The sequence below is a fragment of the Siphateles boraxobius genome, unplaced genomic scaffold (genome assembly GCF_051911475.1).
Source record: "Siphateles boraxobius isolate OS27281-9 unplaced genomic scaffold, OSU_SipBor_1 41, whole genome shotgun sequence".
NCBI lineage: Eukaryota > Metazoa > Chordata > Actinopteri > Cypriniformes > Leuciscidae > Siphateles > Siphateles boraxobius.
Window position 1 is genome coordinate 23,337,233 of NW_027509042.1, and position 24,811 is coordinate 23,362,043.

Genomic DNA, 24,811 nt, shown 5'->3' on the forward strand with positions numbered 1-24,811 from the left:
TTTTCAATGGGGTCCATATGGGAGTGAAAGTACAAAATATGCCAGCTAGGATATTAATATGAGCAAATAAGACACGAATCATTATTTGAACAGGGTGTAATGAGCTTAAGTTTCCACATATTTTAGATTCTAATGTTAGGCTATAACCCTACAGCTTACTATTCATTTACAAGATATTTTCTTGAATGTGAAATATTATTTACAATTACAGTCTGCACAAGATTAGAGTGTATAATTATGTTTATTGATTTGAGGGTACATCCTTTGCTCATTATCACCAAAAGTTCATTTTCATCAAACTTGTAGGATCAACCAATCACGGCTTTTGAAATGATGACTCATACCTAGCAACGGGGTCAACCACACCTCCTCACTAAGATAGGATTTTCCATCCATTCCTTGCTCAGAGTTCACTGAAAATGTTCTGGGCCCATATTCATAAAGATTTTAAGAATCCTCTCAGAAAACTCTTAATTTAGCTTAAAATCTTTTACGTAGGAGCAGTAGCTTAAGAGCGATTCGGGTCCGATCTGAGAGCAACTCTGAGTAAGGAAAAGACAAAATGTTTTATCTTAGTGAGGAGGCGGGGCTGACCCCGTTGCTATGTATGACACACTCTTTTGAAGACTGTGATTGGTTGGTTGTCCAAGAAGGAAAAACCACACACACACACACACACACACACACACACACACACACACACACACACACACACACACACACACACACACACACACACACACACACACACACACACACACACACACAGAAACACACACACACACACACACACACACACACACACACACACACACACACACACACACACACACACACACACACACACATTATATATGTGTATATAAATCCTTTTTTTTATTTACCATACTGTTAATTTCCTATAAGGTATTTGATTGGATTAGAAAATCCAAAAAAATGTTCCACTGTCTATTTAAGTGGTGGTTACTCAAGAAGGACAAGAAAGCTCAACTGGACAGAGGAACAGTGTTTACTGTGAGCCCAGTTAGTGGATGAACACAAAGCCATCCTTAAAGGAAAATTCAGGCCGGGTGTCACAGCAAAGAAGCAGAAGTGGGAGCTTATAGCGGTTAATAATAAACTTTTACGGTTCATTCCCCCTGCTTGTGCGGAAGATGCTATATTCATAAATGCATTTTTTTGAGCCTGCAAGGTGGGAATGTCCAGTGTAAACAAAATGAACTGCGACACAATAAGCTGTAGACACAGCAAATGCTGTAATTGTTTGTGATCACTCTGCTTACAGAAGGTTGTGACAGACCCAAATCATCACTGATGCATTGATGCATTTTCCCAGCAGCCAAATATCTTAATGTACAGTAGTGATTTAATTTCTGGCACTACGCCATTCCTGCGCTGTGTCGGAGATGTTATTGTGTCTCTAATAAAATCGGTCACAAACATATTCCCTGCACGATCTAATCTATAGTGTCTTATTAACTCACTGTCATCTATTGTCTGCGATACATTTCTTCTCCCTCTACGTCTTTGTGCCATTTTCTCCTCTGCTAAAGAAACTCTTAAGCCTCTTAAAAGTCCTCGTCCGTGCTCCTAACAATTTTTTGACTTAAGACCTCTTTTAAGGGTTAAGATGCTTTCTGAATTACTTTTTTCTTTACTAGGATTTTTTCTTTAATTTTAAGAGAAAACGCCCACATTTCTAAGAATTTTGTCACTAGGAGCTTCTCTTTGCATTAAGATTCTTTATGAATACGGGCCCTGGAATCACTTCTAAGCTAAAACTCCTGGCAAGGAATTTTTAGGTTAAGTTAGGAGCTCTCTGAGAGGATTCTCAGAATTTTTAGGGTTACGGGCCCTGGTACATAAATCACGAGTAATCAATTTTCTATACCTTATTATTGTTTTATACCACAAATTATATCTTATATCATGAAATAAATGGGTTGAAAACATTTGGTTTCATGACTACTATAGGGGGAGGTATATATTTGTGAACACAATATTTAATCACTAATTATTTACTTTAAAAAAAAAACTTCGCTTCCTTTCGGAAGGCCACAGGCCACTGATTCACACAGAGGCACGAGAATGTCACATGACGGGCTTGTTGTGTAGTTCCTTCTCGTCAGTTATGCATCTGTGTGATCATGGCGGATCCGGAAGGAGAGTCACTGGAGTCATGGCTAAGTGAGTTTTCATGCTAATACATTACGAGAATATGGTTTAATTTCACTGTGTAGAGTCTTTAAGATACAGAAAACAGCCATATACGGGTGGTTTTTGTAACCAGTTGTTTTCTCATGTCTTGGTGTGTCTGTGATATTTACACTGACAGGTCGGATGGACCGACCCATCGCCAGCATTTTAGGGTATCGTTGATACAAAGTCGGCAGCATATTTGGTTCCAACGCGTTATGCGCCTAAATGTCTAGGTTTTGAGACACGTAGGCAGTTGTGATTAACAAACTCTTCTGTCATTCACCAATCAATTAAACTCTTTTTGAACGGCTGTTGTCTATAATAGCTGTCACTTTACACTTCTTTATTGTTAGCTCTGAAACAGGTTCTATTTTAAGTAGAAAACCAACCATTTTGTCCTGAACTTCCCACGTTGCATAGTTTACACTTATAAAAGTGCCTTGCCTAATAGTATCTGCCTTTGAAGTTGTTTCATTTTCGATGAACTTAGCGACACTGACATAGTGAGGTGAATTGAATCAACACTAAACTAAATTGAGCTAAATTAAGTTGTTTTCTCGTTTATTACTGTGAGGCTGCTTTGAAACGATTTTGTATTTTATAAAATGCTATATAAATGTGAATTGAAAAGTGACTTGATTTGGATAAAAAGTGTCTACTACGTGCATAAATGTATTATGACATTTGTTATTTAATAAATATGTTAATTCAAACGTTTAGCAGAACAATAGTAACAAATAAGAGATAATTAATTTTCATTCAAAAATAGTGATTTTTCTTGTTAGACAAAGCCACCAATCCGTCAAACAGACAGGAGGAGTGGGAGTACATCATTGGGTTCTGTGACCAAATCAACAAGGAACTTGAAGGGTATGTTTTGTTTACCTTTCATGAAAATGTCTTTTTGAGCATCTGAGGCTGTATTATATAAGCATCTTATTATAATTCTTGACCTGAGACTTGAAAAATGTCCATTTGCAAAGTGAAATCACCATGGTTACAAATACACTACGTGACTTTTGCTCCCGGTTTACAGTCTGGAGAGGAGTCGATGTTAGTTGCTGAAAATCAGAGCCAGTCCTTTAATGTATGATGCCCAGTTTTTCTCTGTAACCATTTACAACATCTGCAAATGTATGATGCCTGTTGTTTTCAAATCTGTTCAGATTTTCAAAAGCTGTGTACTTTGTTCCAGGCTTGAGCAGAAAATATAGGATTCTAAGTTAGGATGATTCTGTATACAGAAACTGTTAAGTTTGTGTTTGTTCTTACGAATCACTGATTTGAGAATTGTCTGTAACTTGCAGCCCACAAATATCGGTCAGATTATTAGCACATAAAATCCAGTCACCACAAGAATGGGAGTCATTACAAGCACTAACTGTGAGTTTATCTCTTTCAGTCTCCAAAATTGACCAAATATTGTATGTTTAATATAGTGACTGACTAACTAAATTCAGATTGTTCTTACAGGTTTTAGAAGCCTGCATGAAGAATTGTGGGAGGAGGTTTCATAATGAAGTTGGAAAATTTAGATTTTTAAATGAACTCATTAAAGTAGTTTCACCTAAGGTAAGTTAAAAGATTGTTTCTACAAAAAAATGAAAACTGTCATCGTTTACCCACCTTCAAGTTATTAAAAACCTGCATGATTTTTTTGTCCAACTTTTTAGGTACCATCCATTATAGACACAATATCTCCATAATAAGTTTGCCCTTTTTTATCCTGCAGTATTTGGGAGACAGAGTATCTGAACAAGTGAAGACTAAAGTAATAGAGTTGCTCTTCAGCTGGTCAGTTGCTTTACCAGATGAGGCAAAGATCACAGAGGCATATCAGATGCTGAAGATACAAGGTTCTTTCGTCACAAATAGAAACATTTGCATTAACAAGAATCTCACCTACTTGTTTTCTGTCTTCCAATTTTGCTAGACTGTCTTGTTTAGTCTTTGTCACATTCTTTCTTAGGTATTGTAACAGAAGACCCAGAGGTTCCTGTGGACAAGACCCTCGTTCCCTCTCCAAAGCCCAAGAATCCAGTGTTTGATAATGAGGAAAAGAGTAAGGTGAAGAAACACATTACAGTATTAGAACTTAAAGAAAGTTTCTCAGGTTCAGTGCAATTTAGGCTCAACTGACCGTATTTGTAGCATAATATTGATAATCAGAAAATTGTTTGTTTGTACCTTGTTTTCTTTATATTAAAAAAGCAAAAGTTACACTGTCTAGGTTGAGTGAGGCACGTACAAAGGAAGTGAATGCAGCGAATCCATAATGTAAATGTAAAAATGCAAATTTTTTCAATAGTGTTACCACAAGACATAAACAACATGTGTTAATATGATTTTAGATTGATCAAGTTACTTACTAACCTTTTCTGTAATAAGTTACATAAAATTAATGCTAAACAAATTGAATTCGCATGTGTGACCTGCGCATACAAATTATGCACGGTTACAAAAAATCGTCCTGTACAATTCTGGTGGCAAAAATTGCGTTACTGTACGCAGGCCCTCGTATACACTTAAAAACCGATGTATACTTTGGGCTTTAAGGCCGTAAATCACAAAACCATAAAATGCTGATTTAAACAACTTAACAGCTCAAACTATTTAAATAAAAAGACATTTTAACAATAATCAATGGGAGTCCTTTTATGAAACTGTATGCTTTTAGTTCTCCTTTTTAGTCCAAATGCTGCTGACAGAGCTTTACTTGTATTGAACCTAGAATATTCTTTTAAGGATAATTGTTTTGTAAAATTGTAAAGCATTTTCTGTCTATAATCATTTTGTTGCAGCGTCTTGCGGAACTTCTTAAGAGTAAAAAGCCTGAGGATCTTCAAGAAGCCAACCGCATTATCAAGAGCATGGTCAAAGAGGTAAAGCTTGAATAATATGTGCTTTTTTATATAAAAATACTTCACTGACAAATAAGTAAATCCTTCAAATATCTTTGAAAAAGCCAGTTTTTTTTAGGAATGTACTAATTGTATTTATGTTGTCGTTTTGAAAAACACATTAAACAAATTAAAAATGACTGTCATGTACACTGTAAAAACGAAAAAGTAATAACATTTTCTTTCCGTCATTTCATTCAGTGCAAAAAGTATTTGCAAACATTATATATTATGTTCTTGTAGATGCACCACATGACATTTTTCGTAAAAAGGTAAAATGATCAGATATTTTAAGAGCCTTGATATGAATTAATTATTAAAATCTGATATTAATCTGATATTATTTGTTGACCTAGACACACAGCCGTGAGGGTCTACTATGATGTGATATAATTCCTATTTTAAGTTGGGGGGGGGGGGGGGGGGGGGTTTGCATGTTGAGTGCATGATTATTTTAAGCAGGATTTTGCAGTTTTGTTAAAATATAGTTTTGTAAGAAATAATGGTCGCACTTTATTTTACAGTTCTGTTCCCCATAAACATACTATGGACTACTTATTATAGTTATTACAATAACTGGGTAATAACTAGGTACTAACCCTGAACCTACACCTAAACCCAACTTAAACCCATGTAGTTACCTTATATTAACCAGTACTTTCTTAGGTAAGTACACTTTAAGTGCACGTACTGTAAAATAAAGTGCACCCGGAATAATAATAAAATATTATACCAAAAAGTATCAATTTATTTTAATTCAGAAAATAAAAGCATGCTCATGGTAGAAGTGGTGTATTCAAGTCATTAACATGTGCGTAATTACCTTTTGGTTTACTCCCTTGATGGGTGTGCTTGCAAGAATTAATATGCATTTTTTTAAATGGCTTACTGCACTCTTACTTTGATTTTAGGATGAGGCTATACAACAGAAAGCTTCCCATCGTGCCAGCACCCTAGAGGAGGTTAACAACAGTGTGAAGCTCCTAAATGAGATGCTAAGTCATTTCAAAAGAGATGAGTCGACACAAGCGGATAAAGAACTTCTAACGGTGAGCCCTTTTATATCCAGTCACTGCTAGACTTAGCTTGCATTTGTACGTAATTGACCATGTGCAACTGTATGTTCATAGGATCTTTATAATGACTGTGACAAACTTCGAACCGCTGTCTTCAGACTCGCCACCGAGACAGAGGATGATGACAGTGCCTTAGGTAATACACATTAGTAAATAAAAACTCATTTTAGGTTTTAATCCAATAATATATTAAAACCAAATAACTTCCTCTCCTTTACACGTAATTTGTGGTCGTTGGTGCAGGTGATATTTTACACGCTAGTGATGATCTCTCACGTGTAATCAACTCGTATAAAAAGATTGTTGAAGGACAGACCACTGTGATTGACATACCAGGTTCAACAGTCTCAAAACGTATGTATTATGTACCAGAATTGTTACAATTTACACATTCAAATGTTTTTAAAAAGATTTAGCATACTGTATCTGAATTATCCAAAGAGCTTTGCATGGTTTGTGAAACTACAAGTCTGAAAATGCAGTTCAATGTGAGTTTGTTTTCTGTTTTTCTGAACAGACCCCAATGATGGAAGCTCTTCTGAGATTTTGATTGATTTGGACTTGGGGTCTCCTTCACCCCTCAAACATGTTTTGACACCACCCCAGGACTCGGATTCCCTTCGTGCTGACCTCCTCACACTTGCAGCTCGGCCTTCCTTTTCCAACACGTCCTCTGGATCGTCAAGTTTCCAAATCAGTCCTCCATCAAGCCAGCTTCCCAGCAGTCTTTCTCTTCTGGATGAAGAACTTGGTTCACTGGGTAAAGATGTCTTCAGAGTATTTTGCAGTGTATGATGTGTATTTTTTTTGGGAATGTATTTAACCCCTCAAACCCGAAGTGTACTGCTGGCGGTACACCCCCGCAAAAAAAATTCATAATCAAATTACTAAGCAACCACTTAATGGAATAACAAAAAAAAGGTATCATTTTAAAGCTTAGAAACTCAGCTTTTTAATACTAAATTTGATAAAACTCTTAATGAGTGCTGAGTAGTCCCTCTAAAACCCTAGCTAGGAAAAAAATAATAATCATATTTTTCTAAACTACTGCCTTGATCAACACAAAATAGGTGTCATTTAAAAGCCTAGAGTCTGAAGTTTACAGTGCATATAGCCAATTTGATTAACTCCAATGCGGTTATTTGCTGATAAATAGAAAATAAATGTTTTCAGCACTAAACAAGGCTACATTGTTTAGCATGAGAATTTCCTAATGTAATTTATATTTTCTAAAAATTTAAAAAGTGTTCTATCAAACGATACCTACCTTTTGACTCTCCTTGCTATAGTTTTGTAGTTATGAGTCTTTACTTTTGTGTATGTCACTCAGAAAAAACAACTCTTCAGGGCTTAAGGGGTTAATATAAAATGGAATACACCACTGTTAAAAATTTTTAGGCCAATATTTCCACACTTTCCACATTAAGCAGCACAATCATTTTTCAATAATAAGAGAAAGAATAAAAAAAAGAAGAGAGAAAAGTTTCTTGAGCACCAAATCAGCATATTAGAATGATTTTGTTTGGATCATGTAACATTGAAGACTCATATAATGGCTGCTGAATATTGAGCTGTGCCTTTTTACAGGGGAAAAAAATCACTCTTTTTTTACTGTCAAATAATCAAATAAATACAGCCTTTGCAAACAAAAATCTTACTGACCTCAAATCTTTGTATGGGAGTGTAAGTATTATGTATAATCTAATACAATTTTCTATAGGATTGGGTTAAAATTCAATAAGTAAGAGTCATCCATTTTAAGGTAATCTCAGTGTTTAACACTCTTGGTGTTAACTGACTATTTTTCAGGTCTTGGTAGTCTGGACTCAAAATCAAAGAAGTCAGCAGAAAAGAATACAAAAGAAGCTCAAAGCAATCAGTGGATTTCCTCACAAGTAAGATTACAAGAGTGCTGTAATCTATATATAATTTAAATGTATAATGAATTAAAGATGTGCCTAGAGAGTCTGCATTTAAATGTTTGATATCTAACGTTACCCATAAATGTTTTTTTTTGTTGTAATGACAGACTTCTAAACCAGTGATTGACCTCCTCTTCAGCTCTGCTCCATTAAATCCTCTAATCTCAACAGTGCCACCTACCTCTGAAGCTACCTCAGTCACAAGCTTTGAAAACTCCCTCCAACAGGGCAGTAAAGACTTTGCCATGCTGAACCTGGACAAGGCTAATAGGTAGTGAGAGAATAAGTAGCAATTTCTTTAAAAAAAAAACTAAAAAAACATATTTATTATTTTTATTTATTACATATTGGAATTATTTCTCACAGATTATGTGACACTGAAGTAATGGCTGCTGAAAATGAAGGTTTTTTTTCCAAATATATTCTAGAGAGGATTGATGCCATTGGTAAATGTTAGTTGTTCACAGATGAAGCAGTTTAATAATAGCATTAAAACAGTGAAGGAAGGAAGGAAGGAAAGGGGCAGAATGTGCACACTCTATTATTAGAGCCTTTTATTGTGATCATAGAACTGCTTGTGAAGTGTCTCGTTCCTTTTAAGTACAACTAATTGTTTGTTCTTTTCTATATTAAGCAGCCAGTCCAAATATTCAAGCTCGGGCGGCAGAGAACTTAGAGCTTGGGAAGAGAACTTTCATCCTGCATTAACCACATTCAGTTTTCCTGCTGGAATAACACCAGTGCCTTCTGCTGTATCCTCTGCCAAACCTCAGAGCTTCGACCCAGACAGCCCTCTCTTCAGATCCCTGTCTCCAACATTAGCCACCAGTCCCTCAGGCTCGGACATCTCTCTAAACACTGTCTTCGTTCCACTGGAAGCCATTAAACCAAGTAAGGCCTATAAATGAATACGGATGCTGTGAAATCTATACAGTAGCAGTTATTCTAGACTTATTGACTTGCCTGTTATGGTAAGGCTTAGAACTGTATGTTTTTCCCTTTATGTTTTCACAGGTAAAGAGGGTCCAGTGACAGCTTACGATAAGGATGGTGTTCGTGTGTTGTTGCACTTTGCTACTGACCATCCACCTGGACGCCCTGATGTTCTTGTGATTGTGGTGTCGATGTTGAACACCGCACCATTGTTAGTGAGGAATGTAGTGCTTCAGGCAGCTGTGCCAAAGGTGAGAGGCATGAAATGTCTTTTTAATATTCTTCTGAAAGTATATGGAACCTAAAAGTAGACATTTATTTTTTTGCGATACACAAGCGTTTTTTACTTAAACGGTTAGTTCACCCAAAAATGAAAATTCTGTCAGTATTTACTCACCCTCATGTTGTTCCAATCTCGTAAGACCTTCGTTCATCTTCGGAACACGAATTAAGTTATTTTTGATGAAATCTGAGAGCTGGATCACTCCTCCATACTAGTCCATAGGCTTCTAAGGGATTGAAACTTGCCAGGCCCAAAAAGTTATTAAACATATCGTTAAAATAGTCCAAGTGACTACAGTGGCTCAATCTTAAGTTTATCAAGCGACAAGAATACTTTTTGTGTGCCAAAATTTTTAAAAAAATAACGCCTTTATTTCAACTATTAATTTCCTTCTTGTTGGGACTCTAGTCAGTTAACGTAGTGTGATAGCGTAGAGCTACGTCACACGTAGGCTCACTATTGGCTGACGCTGGTCATGTGTGTGATGCGTGTGACGTACAACAACAGAAGAACTGTGCTATATCACTAGTGAACTGACTCGAGGCCCACAGAGAAGGAAACGAATAGTTGAAATAAAGTCGTTATTTATTTATTTTTTGCGCACAAAGTATTCTCATCGTTTGATAAAATTAAGATTGAGTCACTGTAGTCACTTGGACTATTTTAACGATATCTTTAATAACTTTTAGGGGCTGGTGAGCTTCAATCCCTTAAGAAGCCTATGGAGGAGTGAAGCAGCTCTCAGATTTAATCAAAAATATCGTCTTCCGAAGATGAACGAAGGTCTTACGAGGTTGGAACAACATGAAGGTGAGTAAATACTTACAGAATTTTCATTTTTGGGTGAACTATCCCTTTAATCAAAACCATCTGAAACCAAAAGCTATTCAAAACGGCAAAATGCATTAATGCATTTTTGACTTTTACCTCTGTGATTTGTAATTGACAGTCTATGAGAGTGAAGCTGCAGCCCCCTTCTGGAACAGAAATGGTTCCCTTTAACCCCTTCATGCCCCCCAGTTCTATCACTCAGATCATGCTCCTGGCTAGCCCACTGAAGGTGAAGAAAGACACACACATACACATATGCTTGTCTATCTAAATGAGGACATTCCATAAACTTATATTATTTTTATAAACAGAAAGTTATAAATACTATAACTTAACCTTAAAAGAAACAAATTCAACTTTTTATAAATAGACATCCTCAATTTGTCCAAAATATGGTTTGGTAGGTACACCAATAGACAATTGACTCACCATTAGCATCACATTTATAAAATAAATTCATATTATAAATTATATTGGTTTGGTTTTTTTTGTTTAGTTTTTTTTCCAGACTTGTTAGACTTGTACACTAATGCCTAACTGGCTGTGCCGATAAACTTGACAACCGCACCACCGCGGTGGCTGAGTAGGACTGGCGGTGGTCCGCCAAAACAATTTATTTTTATTTTTATGCTATTTAAAATGAATATTATGACAGGAGTGAAGCATAAAGCTTTGTTTACAAAAGAAATAATTGGTTATTTATTCAATTAAATGTTACATCACAGCCATGGAAACATTTGGATTCGTGACAAATGTGAGAGATGTGCGTGAGCCCATAAATTTAAGCTTTGTCTGCTTTGAATTCTGGTTTGCGATCTGGTCACCCGATTATCAGCAAATTTAACAATATTCCATATAGAAAGCTTGAATTGTCTACTCTAATGAATTAAAAACAATTCAAAACGAAACGAAACGGACTTGCCTACTCTTTGCTTATGTAGGCTAATCCGTATGAAATGTGCATTTCTCTCTATACGCGCGTTCACTGCGAAGATGACGAGTCAGCATCGTCAACTTATACTTTGCAGCCGACGCTTATACAGAAAACACTAGTTTAAAGGTGCTCTAAGTGATGTCGAGTGACGTCTCTTCTTGTTGACGTTTAAAGTATTGTCAAACAAAACGGAGGCTAGCTAGACCCTCCCTCATCCGCACACTAACCCCTCCCAAATCGTTCTTGTCGGTCATTGGCTGGAACAGTTTGTTATGTTTTGTGGTGCAGGTTAGCCAAGTTTGTTTTTGTTGCCGTTTGTGGAGCCTGGGGTGTCTGCAGAGACCGTGTTTTTTTACAGTGTGTTCAGGGGACAGGCAGCTAGCGGATAGTGAGGAGATGTTTGCTGTATGTGACAAAAAATGTTTTGGCCTAAAAAACGCGTGACCTCGCTTAGAGCACCTTTAATCAACAAATAAAATGTCTCCTTGCTATATTTGACAGCGTCACCCTCTGGTTACATGAACACGTCACCACCTCATCAGCACCCGAAAACATCGCGCAACCTATTAGATATTCTAGAATTAAATCAACTAATCGAATATTCAAAAATCGTGACTCATCCCTGCATGGAATCTTTTGTTTCTTTTCCCAAATCTTCACTCACGTCTCACCCATTTTCGAAGGGGATTATAAACGTTTCTTCCTTGGTTCGATTTTAATTAGGCCTATTATATTCGTATTCTTTACTGTGGTAAAGTAGAAAAAAGCTGTAGGACAGATAGCCTACATTTTTACTTGCACGTCAAATTCTTTTTAACACCGTTTGTGTTTTTTATTAGACATGGTAAGGCAAGTATATTTGTAAAGCGCGTTTCACACATTTCTCTAGCAGCGCAAAATCAAACAGCCTAAATGCCTTGCCCTTGTGGAAGATAAAATTCGCTCTTCATACTTTTTACAACAAGTAGAAAACATGAAGATATCAGAAAAGAGATCGATGGTCTCTTTCCTGCTCGTGTCCCACATGCCACTTCCCTGATCCCTCTCAAAGCGCAGAGCGGTAGGCTATATGACGAGTCTTTGTGTGGAATTTTTTTTTTTTTTCAAAACGACCCCCCCAACCACCGCTCCACCGCCGGTAGTTGGTCCATTACCACCGTGGTGGTAAAAAAACTGCCACCGTCACAGTCATGTTCAGTTTTAGTTGACTTATTTTGAATAAGTAATTCCTTCACAACCGCTAAAAAAAGTACATCTTTATAGTATGAATGTGTGTAGTATGAATGTAATTTGGATGTACTGCATCCGCCATGCTGTCAGTATCATGTGACCTACCAGCGTTAGTTACGTGGCTTCACTGACATTTATAAATCCCCTTTTGTGGCCTCACGGGATAGTAAATTGTACATCGTATGCACACTTCAGAATCCGACCGGAAGTAGGTGATCCGGGTACTTTTTGCCTACTCTTCTATGAGTACTGTGAATTCGGCCATACTCCTTTTGTCACATACTCTTTTTGCCTACTATATAGTATAAAAAGCAGATGCGCGAGAGATTGTAATGCCGATTTACTACTAATCATGGAACCGGCTTTACTGACGAAATGCGCATGCGTAACAAGCTTTGAGTATGGGCACGAAGGGGGTCACGCTTGCTGGGGGAAGGGGTGTGTGGTACGACCGTTTGATTGACAAACTTACTGTCCAATGATTCTAGGTGGTCTTGGAAATGATTGGCTGGAGTTTTTCGAGTCCTGCCCGTTCCACAGATGATTAAATTGCTTAATTATTATTTCAGTGCTTCTAACTCAGTGGCTGTAAGTGGGTTAGGAATAGGATTTCAAGTTATTTTGAAAAAATGGACAAAAAAGAGAATCACGTACCCCACCTTTAATTACCATTCCCTTGTCTATTTAAGCTCTGAGTTGTGTCGATTTTTGGTTGGGTGTTAATCGTCTATGATTTACGCAATTTGCGCTTCTATGTTGTTCCTTTGATCCCCTGAGTATTTTGCATTGTGAATAAAGATAGTCTTTTTGTTTCCTCTTCATCTTTGTCAATAACTGAGGACAAGGGTTTTTGGTTTTTTGTTGTGTTTTTTTATTGTACAAAGCAATATAGAGTCGCACCATTTTCTATTGCTGAAAACAGGTTAGGTTATAAAATGCTTTTATATAGAATTTCTTGAACATTTGAAATGTTTCATCACTGAAAAGTCAATTGTCATGTTTGTCACCATATTTCGAGAATGACTACAATGCTAATCCTTGCAATATTACTTATTAGATTGTGTTTTACTTGTGGCCATAAAAATAAATTATAAATATATTTACATGATAAAATTTCTATGATGAACTCAATGACTGTGTAAATAATTTTACGTGTGTGTTTTGCAGGAGAAAGTGAGAATGAGATACAAGCTGACATTCATCCTTGGAGATCGACAGGTCACGGAGTCTGGAGAGATAGACAAGTTCCCTCCAGTGGAAAGATGGGGTCATTTATAGCTGTGTAAGCACTATTACTCATGTAGAGAAATGGAAAACACGGTTTGCATCAATGAGCCTTCAACAGACTCTCAAAGATGTGTTATGTCCAGGACTTTTACCTTTGACACACTGGATGTTACATTTATAAATCCCAATCTGTGAGTAATCCCCCAGATGTCTTGATATGCTGGTCTTAGGTACTCATTAGGTTCTGTGTTCATTAACATAAGCATGTTGCTTTTAGTAATGGGTCACTTTATTGTTAGCCACCACTTGACAATTCAGCTCATACAGATTACTGGACAGGTTACAGTTTTTCTATCCTTTAATCTCTGTCCTGTGATGTGATGCACCAGTTGTGTTAGTGTTTATGTGAATTTTATTGATGTTATTTCTGAGTTTTACATATTTATTTCATTACTGTTAATCAGATTCTTGGTGTTTGACATGGCTGGCCTCACTGGTTTAAAGCTAAGTTTACTTTGTCTTACGTCATTTAGCAGAAACTCAGCAGATAGCAGTAATTCACAGAGGGAAGTGTGGAGGGAAAAAGAGTGTGCAAAGCATACTTGACTTCTATGTTTTTGGATGTAAAGTTTCACTTTATTTCCTTTTTTACACAACTGGAAGGAACTGCCAAAATGCAGAGAGTTGCCCGATTTTCTTTATTTTTGTGTGTGTGTAATTGGACAGGAGGCTGGTTTTGATGTTTTACACTTCATTTTAGGGTTATTACAGATGCAATTATTTATATTATAAAATTTGACTTTTAAAAGATGTGTGTGTGTGCCTTTTGTATGGCTTTTGTTTTGCAGATGTCTCAGTATTATTTTGTTGTACTGGATGTGTCCAGCAGCCTATTCTAATGATTATTAATTTGACTTGTAAATTATTTTGAGCTTCACAAGTATTCCAATGATACTGTTCTTTTTAGTCTCAGTTAAATCTACAATTTAACATTATGTAGACTCTTTTAAAGACAAATAAATATATTGTTTTGAACGATGTGGTATACTGTGTCTATCAGTATTGGTTGCTGTTGGTTTTGTCAAATCAATCACACTCAGCTTTGCTGCTTAAATGCTTAAATGGGGATATTCCTGATTTTGTCAAATCAAGGGGAGGATGAGGGTAATGGGATTCCGGAAGTGGGCCCTTTAAATTGCCGTCATTTCCGGCGACATTACGCGCGTTCGTGAGAGGCAGAGGCAGTCATGGCAGACGAGAAGCCAAAGGTGCGTGTGCAGGGCTCTTTATAAATGTTCTTGTAAGCACGACAATTCTTTGTTATATGATTAGTGTTTGTTTTTTTAAAAGTTTATTTTACTCTCATTTATTGTTCATTTATTCAGTTTCTTTGTGAAATGGTGATGGAATTCCATAAAGCTAACGCGCTAATTATCCAGTTCGCTAATGTGCCTCGCACATCATACAAGTGGTAACTTTAAGACAAAACCTATAAAGCACTGCCGTTTCCCACGAGCTCACTGACTGTTCGCGCGCAAAACTCTGGACTCGCGAATTAGCAGCGTGGATTTAGCCTATAACAAACGCGTTGTCGAAGTCCGTTTTGTCTTATTTGTTTATTTAATTCTGTATCGTCAGACTTTTATTTTTTGACAATAAAATTTAAAAAAGTAGTGGGGTGTGCGTGTCACATTGGAAATAGGTGCTTTTCAAACCTTTAACGTTACTGGAGAGCCCCAGCCACTGCTCATTTTTCGTGTCGCCCTCATCTAAAGACCTATTCGGACGGGGCTAACGTTAGTTTAACATGGAGAGGTGGGGTAAAGTAATACTTCAGCAGAGCTTCTCTGTGATTTTAGTCCCCCGTCCGATTGTGCCATCTCAGTAATAATAATCACGTACCATGTCAGTACAGATTACGGCGACTTTTACCTTAAGTATAAAGGTCCGGAAAAATTACCTCAGGTACGTTAATGCTAAACTCAAGTGTTTTCCACACCATTCAGATAAAAGTATCTTATTAATAGGTACTAGCATCTAATTAATAAATACTAGTAGCTAATGAATTAGTACAAGTATCTATTTAATAGATACTAGTATCTATTTAATTGGTACTAGTATCTAATGACTTAGTACTAGTATTTATTGAATAAATACTAGTATCTAGTAATAGGTACTAGTATCTAAAAAAATAAGTATTAGTACGTAATGAATAACTACTAGTATCTAATATATTATGTACTAGTCACAATTGGAATGCATACTAGTCAGAACTGAATAGTTGATATCTGAATGACAGATCCCCATAGAAGTCAATGGCAAATAAAATAATTTTTTTACTAGTCACTATCAAAATAAGTACTATTATCTAATAAATAAGTACTAGTATCCATTTAATACGTACTAGTAACTAATGAATAAGTACTAGTATCTAATGATTAAGTACTAGTACCAATTTAATAAGCACTAGAATCTAGTGAATAAGTATTAATAACTAATGAATAAGCACTAGTATCTAATAAATAAGGACTAGTAGCATGAAAATAGAGACTAGTAGGTTTGAATGATTAAATGTTAAAATGGCGTGCCATAGACAACAGGAGGTTGACGGTGATGTGTAAATCGAGTTACCCTTCCCACTTCTGCTAGTTTTACTGAGATATCTTATACCGTGTGAATTGGCCATTAATATTACAGACGTCCTGTGGGAAAATTACATTACTCCATCTACCCTTATAAAGTTATTCCCACATAGGGCTTGCCGCATCTAAATCAACGCATCAGTTCAGTAGTAGAGACTAGAGACTTGAATGAAGTGTGACTGAGCGAGATGTACAAAATGTGCAATGGTCGGTGGGGGTCCCTAAGACATGTTTGCGAAGCACTGCTCTACACATCACTTAATTTAAAATCTGTAATAAAAGAAAATGGTCACATTGTCTGTAGTGTGGTGTCACATTTATTTTGTTTTATTGCTGTTCCGTTGTTCAATACAACCCTCGGTTCTCGCAGACAAGGCTTAAGCTCAGTCCAAGACTAAAATGCATGTTTGAGCTGTTTTGACTGAAAGCAACTTGTGTATCTTAAAATGCGCATATCTAAAAATGTTAATGCCATTGTTTTGTTTCAACCAGTAATGTTTTTGTTTTTTCTCTGAGGCACATTTATAAAGGCTACTTAAATGTTCTAATTAAGATAAGGACTAATCCTGGCTTAATCTAAGCCCTGTCTGTGAAATCAGGCCATAATGTCTAATAGTTTAGACTTTGGAAGACAGTATGTTATTTTAGATAAGTGAAAGAACTTGTTTTGTCATTTATAAGCTTTGTAAACCCTTTTATTGAACTGAATTTGTTTGTGGTTGTTTTTGTTCCTGACATGATTCCAAGATGATAGTCCACTACATAATTTTGGCCAAGCATGTATTTAATTAGCTTTTGATGTCTATTTATGATATCTGTATTTAACTTTTCATTTCAGGAGGGTGTAAAAACAGAGAATGACCACATCAATCTGAAAGTGGCTGGGCAGGATGGCTCAGTGGTTCAGTTCAAAATCAAGAGGCACACACCCCTCAACAAACTGATGAAAGCATATTGTGAGAGACAGGTAAAATTTATTTTATTTGCATTCAACTGCATAATTTACCTTCCCTTACAGAAACAATCATCATTTCTTTAAGGTTGTCCATAATTGCCACTAAGAGATGGGTAAAGATGTGACTGTCTGGAAATAATTGGTTATAAGTTGGATATAAATCTCATCTGTATAAGGGTGACGGAAACATAGCTATTGGTTGCAAATACATACAGTATGCATCTGCAACCAATAGTTATGTTTCCATCACCCTGATTGGGACAATTTTACCCAGTCATCTCAATGGCAAGAAAGTGTCCCAATCAACCTGATATTGACAGGGCCTTTTCTCCACCATATTCCACTTGGATTTATGCGTCTAATGCCTGCTTCTCAAGCAGTCAAGTCTACATTTGATCTGTTCACAGGGACTATCAATGCGTCAGATTCGGTTCCGGTTTGATGGGCAGCCAATTAATGAGACTGACACACCAGCTCAGGTATAGTCACTGATATGACCAGTTCTGGATGTCACCATGCGTGAAGTATTCATATAGTTTATAGTCTTTCTTTCATTTTTAATCTATTTGCAGTTGGAAATGGAGGATGAGGATACGATTGATGTGTTTCAGCAACAGACTGGGGGCCTGATGTAAATAACCACCTCTGCCCTCCATCACCATGTCCTCCTCTGTCCCCTGCATTTTTTTAATAGGCTGACCTCATTCCACCTTGCCAAAACTTGTGCTCTAAAATGCCCATCAGCTCTCCCAAATCAGATGAATGGCTTTCTCAAAATATATTTGTGTAAACGCTGATATATTTCATCAGATGTTGACCTAAGAGTGTTACGACTAAAATGCTTTTGATCAGTCATCAGACTTGGTATATAGAACTTTGGTCAGTGTCAGTTCTAAAATACTGTTTTGTTTGCTCAGAGCCATTGGACTTTTTATAAAAATTTTATATATGTTGATGTATTTCTCTTTTGTACTCAGGCAAATTTTATTTAGTGACTTGTGTTGTGAATTGAAATGTTGATAAGATTTTGTGTTGGAATAAAAATGTTTTACAAAACCACTTGAGGCTTTTTTTTCTTTTTCTTAACTTCATTATTACATTTAAAAGAAATAGCAACATAGTTGTTTCCACTCTTCTTTTATTTAGATAGTTGTGGTTTACAAACACACCTTGTAGAATCTACAAAATAACATCATTTCACAAAACAAGTGTTTACGTAGTCAAGACAAAAAAGCGAAATAAGACTTAAAAAGTGTACAAACACAATTCTTAATACTTTAAACCTTTTTTTGTGATAGTTGCTCGAGTCCACTGTTAGTCCTGAGCAGTTAAACTGCCCACTGTTTTTCAGAAGAATCTGGCACATTTGGTTTTCTAGCATCTTCTGCATATAAACCCTTTCCAGCAGTGACTGAGTTTGAGATCCATCTTTTCATTGAAGCAATTGAGGGACTCATAACTATTCTAATGGTGTAAATACTTAGAGATCCTCAAAAAAAAGCAACACAAATAGGAGATGGGTAATTTAATATTTAAGTTCAAATATACTGTATATATATATATATTTTTTCATTTAAAACTGGCCTCTAGAAGCTTAAATATTTCACAGACAAAATATAAATAGAACAAATAGCTACAATTTACCCTGATTACTAAGAATAAGTCATGGTTTGCTTGCAACTTCTGTAGGCTATAGTTTTGCAGGAGTCCCTCAAATGTCGACAGGTTTTAATCTAAATTTATGACACCAACTGTATTTTTACACAACTATTTGCTCTCCGGCGCCGCTCCAGTGGTTGATCTGCAGAAGTGCAGTATTAATCGCGTCTAATGGGCGTGTACCGGAGCGCAGATTCAGCACTAGAGACTGATGACCTGAGCAGGAGACGCTCTTTGTGGCTTGATGACAATAATCTGTCGAATATATTGTGGGAAAAGCCGTGAACAGAAGCTGAGAGTGTTCCAGATGACAACCACCACCACTTATCAAGGCATGGATCCGACCGGGAGGAGCAGCTCCAGGTGCTGATAGATGATGTTTATAGGAAGATAATAATACTCAAACGGTTTAGGTTGTAGCAAACAGCAAATTATTAAAGCTTATACTGGCTAATGGTATCTCAGGACGTTATATGAGATGTAATATCACTGACAAAAGACAAAATTATTCTACAGCCGAACGATATTGGTTTAAAAACGGATGGCGATGCTGATGAGAATGAGCACCATCTTCGGTACAAATATTGCGTTTTGGGGATAAAATGGTACCGTAGCTCAAAGGGAAAGTGTATTGAATTTTAAAAAGACCTTCAAGGCAGGATTTTAGTTTATAAATGCCTGTTTTATTGTATGCTACTAATGTGCATCCCCCTGGCAGTGTCTGAATCTTGTTAGCCTATCTAGACAGCTTTCTTGGAGAGACACCAGCATTTTGCACTTTCCAAGTCTTATAATAGGCAATAACGCTCCAACATTCTGTCTATAGGCAACTCGCTGGGCTTTGGGAAACGGCCTCTTACTGCAGTATCTTCAAAAGGACAGCCACACAATTAATGCCATAATTGTTGAGTTATTAAAACATCGTATTTACTGCACTGTATCCGTAGTACGTAGGCTACATCTGAAAAGAGTCCCTCACCACGCTTTCCGTCTACGAGGATGCTTGGGCGCGCGCGTGTGTGGTTAAGGTTGGGTGCGGTTCAGCTGCTGTAGTAAAGAATTATATTAGCCTACGCTCCCTGTTGTATCCGAATTATCGTTTCATTAACTGAATGCACTAATGACGTCTATCACTAATCACGTTTTCAGTCGGACTGGTGGAAGGATTTTGAGTGAGATTTATTTCAGCATGCTTACTATCAGACGATAATATCAGCTCAGCTTCAAGCTTTCTTGGCATGAATAAGAACAATATGATTTTTTTTTCATTTAGGCTACAGAATATAATTAAAGTAAGAATAAATCAAATTCAATCAAATAATGAATGTGCAGTTAGGAATATTTACATCTTACATCTGCACAAATTCCTACATTTTCATAAAACAAATATCTTTATAAAGCCACAAGGTTTATTTTCTTTCATAAAGGCGAACTCAACGTAGTCACTTAATTTTACTCAACATTCTAAGTTGTTTTATTCTGTTTTATGTGACCCTCATGGGTCAATCATTTTTTTGGATTGATGTTGCCCACAACACCTTTTTGCGATGTTGGGGTATGTAGCCTACATTATGTGACAAAACAAACACTTAAGAAATCAAAAATAAAAGCTAATCCAAAAATAAAAGTAATCCACCAAAAAACATGCACAGACAAAAAAAATGACCTTTTAAAATAAAAGTAAACAATGTGCATAAAGACAAGCCAGTTAGTGATCACTGATCGGTTAAAAAAGTTTTATTTATGACAACATATTTTTTAATGTTTCTTTGTTTTCCATCCCAGAGTACTGCGTCCACCAGGTGGAGGTTCAAACATCTGCTTTGGCAACGATGAAGACAAATCTGTGAAAAAACACAAAATGGCATCTAGTATATTTGCTGAACCCGAGGACCCGCATGCCCATCGGAGGAACAATCCACCAGGTGCTGATTTTTCTTAATAATGATTCATGTCTCGTCTTTTACTTTTTAATAGTATTCTAAGCAGTGTTATCCACTTGCTATTCTCTTGCATTTGATATGACTAAACCTTAGAGAAAATAAGAAATATTAAAATCATGGTTTGATGAGTATGCACTGCTTTAAATGTGATTTTTTTTGTTTCAGACATAAGCTGCTGGTGGAAGCAACAATAACTAAATGTGACTCACTTTAGCATGTGTGATAATGAGCAACCAAATGCTGAATGTGTTTCAGTTCCACATTTAAAAACATGCTAAGGTGTTGCGTGTCATTTTTTTGACCATACTAAAGCATAAAAATACAGATATTTAGGAAACATGCTAAGTTCACATACTTGTTTCTCCGATAAACAATATATCAGCCAGTTATTCTACCCTGAAATGTGTGCGCCATGTCGGAATGTCCGTTTTTGTTTTGGTCTTTGTGATCCCGACCGTTGCCAATTTACCCAATAGTATTTCGACATCCGGGTTGCCAGTTTGCCGTGAAACACAACCTAATGCAGCCATGGAAGCCAGCAAACAAACTGGGTCAGAGATTTCAGAATATACCCGACCTAAAAAGCCTGAGCATCCATCTAAAAAGATCTATGTCCAGAGGCAAATCAAAACGTGGATTAACCAACTCATCAATTTACAGTGTGAGGCTCGTTGCCTTCAATTGTCGATGCGCTCATTCCTGTTGTGTGTCCCTCAATCTGGCAACTAGCATGAGCATTGAGTCATGAGGAGGAGGGGGGCGGGAGAAACAACTCTCTCCATTGTTTTGAATTTGGACTGCAGTAACCCTTTCACCTGCTAGCTGTCAATATTACATACTGCACCTTAAAACAGTTTACAAATGATAACTAATGTCACTTCTTTACCGATCATTATTTTGTTCTTAAATCTCTTAAAATACTTAATATGCTCTTAAACATATTTTTATGCAATAAAATACAACTTGTATGTCGGGGTTGCAAGTATTCTCTATTGTTTATGAGATCAATGCACAGATACTTTTACAGTTCTCATTTGTTTGAAAGGTGGAAAGCCTACTGGTGTGTTGTGTGGAGAGCCGTCTGCCCCGCTCAGAAGATGCACTGCTCAACCAGTCAGCCAAAGTAGCACCACACTCGACAATGTACCTGTGGTAAGATATAGAGACAAGTTCAGTCATTAACGAGGGAAAACAAACTTGTGACCTTGGATTGAAGTTCAGACTGACTTCAAAGTGGTTGCATGAATTTTAAATGTTTTTTTTTTTAATCTATTACTGAGAATATGCTTTATTTTTGCACAGAATGGTGATGAAGACTCAGTCAATGTTGGTAAGTTTTATAACCATCCACATAACTTTTCATCATTGACACCTTTTTTAATAAAAAAAAATTATGTGAACCTATTATGAGCATGTGTTTAATTGGTTTCATTTTGAGAATTTTTTGGAAGGCATTAAGTATAAAATGTCGGGGTACAATCATAATGCATTAAGCGTTTGTCCAGCAAATCAAAGTTCTGGCCTTAAAAATCTTAAAATATCCAATAATTAAATATTTTTATGACAAGACTTAATGGCAAGGTTAGTTCAGGTTGTAATATCAAGTTGTGCATGTAGTGTGGTGTGTTACATACACAAAAATAACATCTTAACTATAATATTACATGATAAATTATAGAATATTTTATTTTAAAATAATGAATAAGATTACAGGTCTGCATATGTATTCAAGGTTTAAAGACATTTTGTAGAAACTTTTTTTGTTTGTTTTATACATTTTTAGAGTCATTAAATTTAAACTTGAAAAATATATAAAGGTTTTTCAAAACTGTATGAAACCAGTATAATTAGCAAGAGTAATTTGGCTTATGTGTTTTAAGCTAGATTTTATAAAAATCATTAAAATATTGATTTGTCATTGACACATTTGTCTTACTTTCACTGTCTCACAAGGGTGAGAGTAACTGAAAATGTGGCAAAAATATAATAGCTTTACATAATAGCTTTATTTCTTTCCATTTATTATTATTGAAATGTTATAAAATTATCTGATAATTCATTAGTATTTCTTTTCATTATTATGTTCACAGATAGCACAGAAGAATCTAAGGCTGTTCAGGAGCAGCATGACACACCAGCTCCACCTTGCCTCTCTGCAACACAGCAGCCCGCAGCTGGGCTTCCTTCTGGTCGTAGAAACCCACCAGGGGGCAAATCTTCTCTGGTCTTAGGCTAAAGATTTGCTGCACTTAAGGATAAGATCTGGGCCTATGTGAAACGAGCATCTCAGAGTAAATGTGCTGTTCTGTATTCAGTGCTCATCCTCTGCATAACTGTATTCATAAGCCACAAAGAACTGATTCAGATCAGGACAATTTAGTCAGAGAGGCGTGCCACAAATCTCTGAGCTGTGATTCATTCAAAGAATGTTTTTGAATGTGTCGAGTGTTGGTCTCTCAGTCTTGCGTCGACTAAAAGACCCCTTAGGAAAAACAAATCCTGTGTATGCACTGCTACTCTCAGATACTACAAACCCTAGGCCAAACTTCGCCATCAAAGTTCTCAACATTACCATTTAGGAGGTTAAACTTCATTCACATAAGCCTCAGAAATGTCTCCCTGATTCAGTGTTTGTCTCCCTTTTTATGTATTAAGTTTTGTCAGCACTTTATGAACTGTGGTGCCCAATTTGTGGTGCCTCAGACCTGCTGGTTAAAACACACATTTTCACATCCATCACTGCAAATAAAAAAAAAACTGAAACATTTGTAGTTGTAAAGAAAAAAAAAATTAACACTGATATACTGATCGCTGAAGAGATGTTTACAAAAGAACAACATAAACGCAATGAGGTTTAACAGTTACATATTAAATCATTGCCTGTATATTCAGGTTGTGTGGTTAGAGTTGACAGAGCAACAACATGAGAGTGCAATGAAATACTGTATTACCTTCTAGTCACTACAGTGAATTTTCTGTGCCAGAAAAGGTGCATGTGAGCAAGCTATTATTTATTTGTGTTTGTTACAAAACATAAAGTTATAAAATATGTACAAAAATACAAACAACAGCCACAATGTAAAGCCATTTTATCTAATCATCAAGTATTCCATATTCTCCAAAAAGATTGAAAGTTATTGCCTTGTTATTTTTGACGTATGCCAAAAAGGTGCTGTATTGTTCTTTGACTTCTTGGAGGAAGTGTGTAATAGAGTGTTCATTTTTTTTTTTTATGTACATGAGCTTTTCTCAAATAAAAAGAAGACATGTCTTTGTCTGTGTTGTCCTGACTATAGCTACAAACGTCACTGCCGTCCAACCCAAGTAAACACCTTACCAGTTATTCTTCTAATTCTCCATTTTAAAATATTGCCGATTACTTACAAAGCACTAATAGTTTAGCTCCCCAGTACTTGAGTGAGCTCTTAACGCATTATAGTCCTTCACGTCTATTGCAATCTCAAAATTCTGGCCAGTTGATAATACCTAGAATATCAAAATCGACTGCTAGATAATTTTCCTATTTAGCACCTTAACTTTGGAACAGTCTTCCAAACATTGTCTGGGAAGAAGACACACTCTGTCAATTTAAATCTAGATTAAAAACATATCTCTTCAACCTGTCATACACATGGAACAGTACATTCCTATTATTCAAATCAGTTAAATGATTATTAGGCTGCATAAATTAGGTCAGCCGGAACTGGGGACACTTCCTATAACACCTGATGTACTCATAAATCATAAAAAGAATGGTATACACTAATTTTAGTCTTTCTGTTTATTCCGAGGTTAACTGTAATCAGCCGGACCCAGGCCGTATCCAGATCAGATGGTGGACCTGCGCCTACACACGACCACAACGCATCTCTGAAGTGTCAGCAGAGAATGTGTCAACTAGACTTTCCCCTGTGAAGGCTCTATTGACACAACGACCATGCACCGATCCTCAACAAACTCGTCCCCATACTCGCGTGATGACTCCAATCTTCAACCAGATGAACTGCATTATATAATGTTCCGATCCAATCTGACTTCTGACCTGTAAAACTGCCTGAATCATAATCATACACTGTT

At 36.5% G+C, this 24,811-nt stretch overlaps 3 protein-coding genes across 4 annotated transcripts; all 3 read left to right on the forward strand.

The window, feature by feature from the left end:
- Positions 1-2,047: 2,047 nt before the first annotated feature.
- On the forward strand, positions 2,048-14,570 carry gga3a (golgi associated, gamma adaptin ear containing, ARF binding protein 3a). 2 transcript variants are annotated; one of them, XM_077198970.1, is made up of 17 exons: positions 2,048-2,187; positions 2,985-3,069; positions 3,507-3,582; positions 3,673-3,771; positions 3,932-4,055; positions 4,169-4,266; positions 5,001-5,081; positions 6,011-6,148; positions 6,230-6,311; positions 6,419-6,529; positions 6,693-6,935; positions 7,985-8,070; positions 8,205-8,368; positions 8,732-8,988; positions 9,112-9,281; positions 10,263-10,373; positions 13,476-14,570. In XM_077198970.1, the coding sequence occupies exons 1-17, from the start codon at positions 2,148-2,150 to the stop codon at positions 13,584-13,586; spliced, it is 2,076 nt and encodes a 691-aa protein (XP_077055085.1). In that variant the 5' UTR covers positions 2,048-2,147; the 3' UTR covers positions 13,587-14,570. The 2 variants fall into 2 exon arrangements, with proteins under 2 accessions (XP_077055085.1, XP_077055086.1); XM_077198971.1 differs by having other exon boundaries at positions 8,735-8,988.
- Positions 14,571-14,703: 133 nt separating this feature from the next.
- On the forward strand, positions 14,704-18,191 carry sumo2a (small ubiquitin like modifier 2a). Its single transcript, XM_077198972.1, has 4 exons — positions 14,704-14,803; positions 17,016-17,144; positions 17,540-17,611; positions 17,705-18,191. Exons 1-4 carry the CDS (start codon positions 14,783-14,785, stop codon positions 17,765-17,767), a joined length of 285 nt encoding a protein of 94 aa, XP_077055087.1. The 5' UTR covers positions 14,704-14,782; the 3' UTR covers positions 17,768-18,191.
- A 778-nt stretch (positions 18,192-18,969) lies between these two features.
- jpt1a (Jupiter microtubule associated homolog 1a) lies at positions 18,970-24,005 on the forward strand. Its single transcript, XM_077198973.1, has 5 exons — positions 18,970-19,154; positions 20,577-20,716; positions 21,780-21,886; positions 22,037-22,064; positions 22,825-24,005. Exons 1-5 carry the CDS (start codon positions 19,036-19,038, stop codon positions 22,968-22,970), a joined length of 540 nt encoding a protein of 179 aa, XP_077055088.1. The 5' UTR covers positions 18,970-19,035; the 3' UTR covers positions 22,971-24,005.
- Positions 24,006-24,811: the final 806 nt, after the last annotated feature.

What these genes read in the sequence shown, in the direction of transcription:
- jpt1a (XM_077198973.1), top strand. Translation starts at nt 19,036, where the DNA reads ATGACAATAATCTGTCGAATATATTGTGGGAAAAGCCGTGAACAGAAG. An exon ending in TCGGAGGAACAATCCACCAG is followed by an intron (nt 20,717 to 21,779) that starts GTGCTGATTTTT and finishes TTTGTTTGAAAG; the next exon opens with GTGGAAAGCCTACTGGTGTG. An exon ending in TGAAGACTCAGTCAATGTTG is followed by an intron (nt 22,065 to 22,824) that starts GTAAGTTTTATA and finishes TTATGTTCACAG; the next exon opens with ATAGCACAGAAGAATCTAAG.
- sumo2a (XM_077198972.1), top strand. Translation starts at nt 14,783, where the DNA reads ATGGCAGACGAGAAGCCAAAG. An exon ending in TGGCAGACGAGAAGCCAAAG is followed by an intron (nt 14,804 to 17,015) that starts GTGCGTGTGCAG and finishes TTTTCATTTCAG; the next exon opens with GAGGGTGTAAAAACAGAGAA. An exon ending in AAGCATATTGTGAGAGACAG is followed by an intron (nt 17,145 to 17,539) that starts GTAAAATTTATT and finishes ATCTGTTCACAG; the next exon opens with GGACTATCAATGCGTCAGAT.
- gga3a (XM_077198970.1), top strand. Translation starts at nt 2,148, where the DNA reads ATGGCGGATCCGGAAGGAGAGTCACTGGAGTCATGGCTAA. An exon ending in AACCTGGACAAGGCTAATAG is followed by an intron (nt 8,369 to 8,731) that starts GTAGTGAGAGAA and finishes TTCTATATTAAG; the next exon opens with CAGCCAGTCCAAATATTCAA. An exon ending in TTCAGGCAGCTGTGCCAAAG is followed by an intron (nt 9,282 to 10,262) that starts GTGAGAGGCATG and finishes TGTAATTGACAG; the next exon opens with TCTATGAGAGTGAAGCTGCA.